We start from the raw sequence: 7,831 nt of genomic DNA, 5'->3' as shown, positions 1-7,831 counted from the left end.
ATGCTAAAAAAAAAAAAAAAAAAAAAGAGCTTCAGGAAGGTGGTTTAGAAATCCTTCATTTAAAGAAGGGAATATTTTCGGTAGGCACTTATAACAAGCTAAAACAGACCTACCCTCTATATGTGTTTGGTTACGTAAAGGATGGGTAGCTATGCCTTCACTCACTGGTTACAATATTTCAAGGCTCCTTGCAATCTTTGTTGACAAGATCTTTTCTTGCAAAAATTGATATGTAGCTATTGGCCTATTTTAGAGTTTCACTTCGATAGTAATTGGTGTAATGGTGAACCAACTTTCTGCAAGAGATTTCTCAAAATCAATATTTGCTTGACATATAGCGTTGGACTAGAGCTCAATGATCAAACTAACATCATTTAGTTTATTAGCATACATAACAATAGATCAGGTGCACGTATGTACAAAAAGCTTGGTTGCACAATTAGTATCTTACAGTATGGTTCTTTATCAATTTCATTCATTTTCCCCATAGTTTCTGAGTATACTATGATTTTTGTAGGCAGGTAACCGAGCTTCATTGAGAAAAATGCAAAAAAAATATAAGGGCATGCAAAAAACAAGCTCAAACTTCTGAGTCTACTATGATTATTTACTGTTGTCGGTGTGCTTCTTTGCAGCCTATGGAGTTGACATGTTAAACACAATTGGCTATATATATGCCAGACAGGCTGCTAAAGAGCTTGGGAAGAAGGCAATTTATTTGGGCGTGCCATTTGTTGCTGAGTGGTTTAGAAACAAAGGGCACTTCATAAAATCCCAGGTCACAGCAGCCACAGGTATTGTTATGGTGTTTTTCTTGAATATCGTTCGACTCAATGGTATTACTTCAGCTACAACACTTACTTTTCCTTTTGTCATGGCTCTTCTCTTCCTCTCAAGTATATTTAAATTAGCGTGTTTCTGAACGCATATCTTATTATCTTGGCTCATTCCTTATTTGATTAGAAACAAAGAATATGGCACAATGCAAAAGCTAGAAGATTCTCTGAATCTTGGAAATTATTAATTTATAAAATTGGTTACAACCGTGCAAGTCTTACCTTTGAATTACAAATTTAGAGCCTCGTAGTAAAATAAAAGTTTAAAGGTAAATACACATTTGGTTTTGGACTTTCGAGTTTTGTGTCTACTAGTCTCTAGGTTTCAAAATAAACCATTTTAGTCCTTGAATTTTGTAAAATAATTGTAAGTGGTCTCTAACCGTTTGTTGAACTAATAGAAGTATGATATGACGGTTAAGTTGTTGATTGTGCTATGCTAATTTGTCAAAATTGTTACTTTTTTTTAACAAAAAAATACTTTTCATTAATATAATAAAAAAAATAAAGGTGGTAGGAATAAAAGATCCCCAAGGAAGTAATAAAGAAAAAGAATGTATTAGTTTAATAATATTTTGCTGTGAGTTGGACATACTCTTCCTTCCTCCCTCCCTTTCTTTTTCCTTTCTCCATCTTGAAAAGAGACGAGATATAGTCAAGAGATTTTCTACAATTTAGTAATTGTCACTCGACAATAAGTATCATTTATACTCAATTCTGTTATTCTATTCCAAAGACACAAGAAGAGATGACATTGGAGAAGTTAATTATCATATCGAGATTTTCCATCCTGTAGATTTCTGCCTGAAGAACAATGAACTCCAATATAGGTTGATTAAACTGGTTCTTGTGCTGGTGCATTAGGTGCAATTGCATTGATTCAACTGCAGGAGGACATGAAAAAGCAACTTAGTGCAGAAGGAAATTATACTGAAGAAGAGCTTGAAGAGTACGTGCAATCTCATAAGAAATTGATGATTGATTCCCTCTGGAAATTGAACGTGGCTGACATTGAGGCCACACTTTCCCGTGTCTGTCAACAGGTTTTTATTATTATTTTTTTTCCCTCTGTTGAGCAGGAACTGCTATATTCTAGCGTCTCCTGTTAGTAATGATAATAAACTGTTGTAGGTTCTTCAAGACAACAACGTCAAGAAGGAGGAGCTCCGTGCAAGGGCGAAGGGATTGAAAACTCTGGGTAAAATTTTCCAGGTACTGTTCTATATTAATTCTTCGTAACACATTCTTGCTATGACTTGTTCCCTAAGTTATGATTTCAAAATTTGTATGTTGATGAAGAGGGTTAAGTCAACCCATGGGAATGAGAGTGAACCGGTGGTAAAAGGTTCATTAGATAAACTGAATGGAAGTGAATCAAGCCAGGACGCTTCCCCAATTTCAACATTGAAATCTTCCGGCTGTGAAGAAACATCTTCTGCTTCATTTGGTCCACAGGTACTCCTCATTTTTCCATTTCTTTGGAATCCTCTAAATTTTATAATGAAACTTATGTAATGTCTCCCTTCTTGAGCATGAATCTGTGGGAAAATGTTTAGAATGAGTATTATTGAAAAGAGAATATTTTTAGTAGCAAACATTGGGCAGGGAAGGGTGTGTATGCCTACCTCCCATAGCCTCCTTCCTTAATAATAATGTTCATAATGTCTAATAGCATTGTTGGAATAATTAAACATTAGGAATTCTTTAAACACGTAGACTTGTGTGGTCCCTAACCAATTAACTTCTTTCCGTATTAATGGTCGCCTTTTAATTTCTTTCATTCTTAAAATTAAAACAATTGTGCTACAGAGTCCGTATGTGGAGGCTCCCAATTTTCCAGGTGCACACATCAATAACTTCTTCCCCATGCCAACAGCACCTCCAGGTGCACAAAGACATCCGTCTTCCAGCAGGGATTGAGTGGGGTTGTATGTTCGTTTGTATGTATGGTGTAGGATAATTGTGTTGTATTGTATTTGTAAGGTTATAGATATGCTTGTATGTGTGGATAATCAATCTTGCTAGAGAGCAGCTGCCATCTCTTTACTCGGGGGATGTGTGTCGTGGATATGTATTTAACACATTTGTGGCTGTAGTCGTCGGAACTTTTCATCATTCTGGCTGCCTCTCTCCACTGTTGGCCGCTTGGTGGTGATTCTCGTACCCTTTTATTACATTGGACTGTGTTTTCGTTTCACCAGAGCACCACCTGCCACTTTTATCCATTGTAATTTGTAAGCTCTTTCAAGAAAAAATCTTTATAAATAATCCCTTCGTCAATCGGGTATACGAAAATTTCCTCCAGTTTTAACCGATTTCTTCAGATAAATCATAAAATAAGGGTTTGTGCACTCCTAAAAATTTTATTTATTATTTGATTGTATAGAAAGCAAAATTTTACTCAGTACGGGACTTTTTGTTTTGAAAATTAATTAAATTGCGTTGAACAAGGTAAAATCTTGTGTTCATTTCTGCCTATTTATGAATAGGGGGTAATATATATATAAAATGTTGACGGTATATGGTTAGGATGATATGGATGAAGGTAAAACCTTACTCTTTGGTTAGGTTTTAAATAACTTGAGAAAGATTACTCCATGTGATAAGATCCCTTCATTGGCATTTTTGGTAAGAATAGTTACTAAATATTGGAAACAGGAATATGGAAATGTAATATGATTGAATCACACATTTAAAATTTATTGAAGTTTCTATTTTAATCTTCATATACTAATGCTCTTCTTTTGGCAAATTCAAAACCTCACACTTGCTAATCTACATATTGGTGTTATGTTGGAGAAACTTGTAAGAACTTCGAGTATTGGAACCAAATTTCTGATATATTTAGCTGTAGAGGGACTCTTTTTCCTCTAAACTTTATTCTAAGAATATATTAATTCCTTAAACTTCAATTTTATATTTACTAATAAAGAAATCATACCTTACCACTTTGTATCATTTTGTTCCTTCCTTCAATGAAAAATGATTCAATATAAGTATGCCCACTTTATGAAAAATTATCTTGTTATCTTTCTATTTCTCTCTTCATCTCTTTCTTCTACCACCACGAATCACGAGTGATCCTCTACAAACGAATATGTTGAGAGAATGTAATTCTAAAATGTATATTTTAAAAATTTAGATACTAAAATGAAGCAAAATTAAAAGCTAAAAGTTCTTCGATTAAAATACTAAATAAGTTTTTTATTTTTCTAATTCCGTAACCGAATTTGAATCTCAAAATCTCTTTAATAAAATAAAATTTATTTAATTAATGGTGTCAGGTTAGTTATTACACTATAACTTACTATGGTAGAGCAAGAAGCTTAGGTGATTGGAAGCCTTGTTTTAAGTGGGAGGTCTAGATAAAAGAAATTGATAGAAGATTAAACCCTCAATCCTCAACAAACGCATTTGGATAAAACCTAAACTGCGTAATAAAATCCAACGAAAGTGCATTTTTTAAATGACGGAAGGAAAGGGAATGTGGAAAGCCCCATGCGATGCTTACGTACGCCTCCTTGCCGTCGCAGACATCCCCCGTATGGTATGGGGTTGGATTTCATTTAAAAACAAAATTAGAAAAGGAAATTTCCACCAATTACGACCTGGGAAGGAGGAGCCCAGCGGGGACGGAGAGGAAGAGGGAATTTGGATTTGGAGGGCTGAAGCACTAATAAGAAGGGACTGGGAGTCTCGGAGTGTCTGGGAGTCGGTCTGGGTGGAAAAGGAACGGTAACGCACAGATCCCGGATCTACTATTTCTTGCTGTTTCTTCTCCTCTCGCCTGTGTTTCCCTCGGATTTTAAGATCCGATCTGGGCATCTGCTGTTTCCTGGCTCCTTTCTTCCTCCCTCCCCTCAATCTCTTCTTTTCGTTTTCTCTCATTCAGATTTCTTTTTTCGACTTCATTTGAAAGAGAGAGACAGAAAGAGGAGGAATGGAGGGTGATAAGAAATCCTCGTCCGTATCGGATGTTGGGGCGTGGGCGATGAATATTATCAGCTCAGTCGGGATAATCATGGCCAACAAGCAGCTCATGTCTGCCAATGGTTATGCCTTCACTTTCGGTGAGACTCACTGTATCTGTCTTTCTTAATCTTGTTTCTTCTCATGTATTGCGAAAAAATTATGGATGTGTTCTCTTGGTATATTCTCAATAAATATTTTACAGTTGTAGGCAAATGTTGTACCCCATTGTCACATTGCAACTTGCAAGCTTGGGACAGTTTTCTATGCTACAGTTTACCAACGTTTTATTCTTTCTCGGAATGTTGTGCGGAACCTTGTTCTGTAATGCTTATTAGCTTCCAACTAATTAAATGCAGTACTTATTAACTTATTAAATGTCTTTTCAGCAACAACTTTGACTGGGTTCCACTTCGCGGTAACTGCATTGGTTGGTCTGGTCTCAAATGCCACTGGTTATTCTTCATCAAAGCATGTTCCTTTGTGGGAGCTCTTTTGGTTTTCTATTGTTGCAAATATGTCTATCACGGGGATGAACCTTAGTCTAATGTTGAACTCAGTGGGATTCTACCAAGTAAGAACTACTAAAAAGATTGCTTCCTTGGTTACTACATGACTATCTTGACAACCTTTGCCCTTTTATTTATTTTATAAGAATGCATCGGGTATGGTAAGCTAAATAATGCTATCTAACTGAGCTTTCATGCATAGTCGCTTCCTATTCTGGTCCGTTTCTTTCTTATTTCTCAATTGATTGGAGAATATGTTGGTTTCAGATCTCAAAACTCAGTATGATCCCTGTGGTTTGTGTGATGGAGTGGATCCTTCATAACAAGCATTACTCAAGAGAAGTGAAAATTGCTGTTGTTGTAGTAGTAATTGGTGTGGGAGTTTGCACTGTTACTGATGTAAAAGTTAATCTCAAAGGGTTTTTATGTGCATGCATCGCCGTTTTATCAACATCTTTGCAGCAAATTGTGAGTACTTCTTCACCTATCTACTTGTGCTGGTTTTTTGGTCTACAGTTTGGTCTTTACTCTTATACTTCATATATATGTCGATCAATTGGTTCTTGTTTTTTACTCTTTCCCTCACCCAGCAAGGGTGTGACTTTTTTTCTTTTTGTTTGTCCCGCTGAAAGAAAAAAAACAGAAAAAGTAGAAACGTGAATCTTTAATTGTTTATATGAAACGTGAACCTTCAATCGTTTCTATGACTATGGTTTTAATCTAATGATCTTGAACGAGCGACCATTGAGCTCCTCTCTAGACAATCTTGTTGCAATGTTTTTAAGAGTGTCGTATCAGAAACTGCAATTGGACCTCATTATTTTTGTAATGGATGTTGTTTTGGATGTAGACATTCTGGGAATAACTAAATATAACTATCTCATGGTCAGGCAAGATGGAGAAACTTTTGAAGTTTACTTTCTAATTTGGAACCACTTCTCTAACCAGAATCATATTTTGGTGCATCCATGTATTTCATTTTTTCCTCAAGGAAATTGTGTTACTGCTTTTTTCTTAATGTTTTCCCTTGAATCCTCAAACCTTGTGATATTTTTTTACAGTGATTATATTTTATAAGTTTTGAGGTTTTGTTGGATTCTGAAGAGACTGTACTTTGGTGTTCTGTCTGGTCACCTTTCGGTCAGTCTCGGTAGAAGCCAGAAGAAAGTCTTACTTGCTTCCCTTGTACCTTTCTCTGTTAACCTTGACATGGTATTTTGCTTGTTGAAGACTACTTTTATCTACTCTCAAATGGTTACAAAAACAATGTTGAAAGTACCAGCAGTTATGTTAATAGTCTCCTCTCTGAAGTATATAATTGCAACAGACTATAGGTTCACTACAAAAGAAGTACTCCATTGGATCTTTTGAATTGCTGAGCAAGACAGCGCCTATTCAAGCCCTCTCTCTCCTGGTTCTCGGTCCGTTTATTGATTACTACCTTAGTGACAAATCTCTACTGAACTATAAAATGTCTTCTGGTGCCATTGTAAGTACTAGGCGTTTTCCAGTACCACTCTGCTCAATTCTTTTATCTACGCAATTTTCAACTAATTTCTGGCGATGTACATATTTGCAGTTGTTCATCCTCCTTTCATGCGCTCTTGCTGTGTTCTGCAATGTCAGTCAATACCTGTGCATTGGGCGTTTCTCAGCTGTCTCCTTCCAGGTGTTAGGTCACATGAAAACAGTATGTGTTCTCACATTGGGGTGGCTGATCTTTGATTCAGAACTGACTTCGAAAAATATTTCAGGCATGATTTTAGCAGTTGTTGGTATGGTCATTTATAGTTGGGCTGTGGAGGTCGAAAAGCAATCTAGTATGAAGGCTTATATCAATGTGAAAAATAGCCTGACGGAAGAGGAAATTAGACTTCTGAAGGGAGGAGTGGAATCCAATCCTGTTAAGGATATTGAACTTGGTGAGACTAAAGGATAAAATCACCTTGTTCTTTAGGTCATTGCATTGTTTATGTTATGTCTAGAGTCTAGATTTAGACTTATCCATATCCTGATCCTTGAACCGATCAATTTTAGATATTATATGCCCTTGTAGGAACCTTGCCCGTCCAATTATATTTTTCTTGTTTACATTCATATTTATACGTATATATGTATGTGTTTAATTTTTTCTTCATATTATTTATGGTGAGAGGCTAGTTGTAAGACCACGAAGGAAGTGTCATTTGTAAGTGGAGAATTTTTATTTATATGAATGGACCGAGACTATATTTAAGCTAGAAGATCTTATAAATATGCTAGTATAAAATGATATTATATTTCAGTTTTTTTATACCATATTTATGTTGGGAAAGATTCAACTGGAGAAAGAAAATAAATCGGAAGTCAATGTTAAAATGAAATACAACACCACTGGCTCTTCCAGGAACTCCATGGTGAGTCTCAACTCAAATAATTCTAATTTATTCTAATTGTTTATTGATTTAAAATTATGTGCTAGTAGTTTGAAATAATGCTTATGGGTTCAAGAAATTCTATAATGGTTTTATAGTTAAT

General features: G+C 35.6%; 2 protein-coding genes across 2 annotated transcripts in view; both read left to right on the top strand.

The window, feature by feature from the left end:
- The window catches only part of LOC111476517 (chaperone protein dnaJ 10), a 14,145-nt gene extending 11,029 nt beyond the window's left edge, over positions 1-3,116 (top strand). Inside the window, exons 6-10 of the mRNA XM_023120210.1 lie at positions 636-794; positions 1,701-1,879; positions 1,968-2,048; positions 2,136-2,291; positions 2,646-3,116. Of these exons, the coding sequence (XP_022975978.1) occupies positions 636-794; positions 1,701-1,879; positions 1,968-2,048; positions 2,136-2,291; positions 2,646-2,756 (686 nt within the window). The 3' untranslated portion in view covers positions 2,757-3,116. The remainder of the gene's footprint in view (positions 1-635; positions 795-1,700; positions 1,880-1,967; positions 2,049-2,135; positions 2,292-2,645) is intronic.
- A 1,216-nt stretch (positions 3,117-4,332) lies between these two features.
- Positions 4,333-7,554, top strand: LOC111476688 (UDP-rhamnose/UDP-galactose transporter 3-like). Its single transcript, XM_023120461.1, has 5 exons — positions 4,333-4,906; positions 5,195-5,379; positions 5,582-5,782; positions 6,642-6,803; positions 6,894-7,554. The coding sequence occupies exons 1-5, from the start codon at positions 4,777-4,779 to the stop codon at positions 7,251-7,253; spliced, it is 1,038 nt and encodes a 345-aa protein (XP_022976229.1). The 5' UTR covers positions 4,333-4,776; the 3' UTR covers positions 7,254-7,554.
- The last annotated feature ends 277 nt before the right edge of the window (positions 7,555-7,831 follow it).

Source organism: Cucurbita maxima, unplaced genomic scaffold, assembly GCF_002738345.1.
Source record: "Cucurbita maxima cultivar Rimu unplaced genomic scaffold, Cmax_1.0 Cma_Scf00003, whole genome shotgun sequence".
NCBI lineage: Eukaryota > Viridiplantae > Streptophyta > Magnoliopsida > Cucurbitales > Cucurbitaceae > Cucurbita > Cucurbita maxima.
The sequence above is the reverse complement of the archived record's forward strand: the minus strand, read 5'-3'. Positions and strand labels throughout refer to the sequence as shown.

What these genes read in the sequence shown, in the direction of transcription:
- LOC111476688 (XM_023120461.1), top strand. Translation starts at nt 4,777, where the DNA reads ATGGAGGGTGATAAGAAATCCTCGTCCGTATCGGATGTTGGGGCGTGG. An exon ending in ACTCAGTGGGATTCTACCAA is followed by an intron (nt 5,380 to 5,581) that starts GTAAGAACTACT and finishes TGTTGGTTTCAG; the next exon opens with ATCTCAAAACTCAGTATGAT. An exon ending in AAATGTCTTCTGGTGCCATT is followed by an intron (nt 6,804 to 6,893) that starts GTAAGTACTAGG and finishes ACATATTTGCAG; the next exon opens with TTGTTCATCCTCCTTTCATG.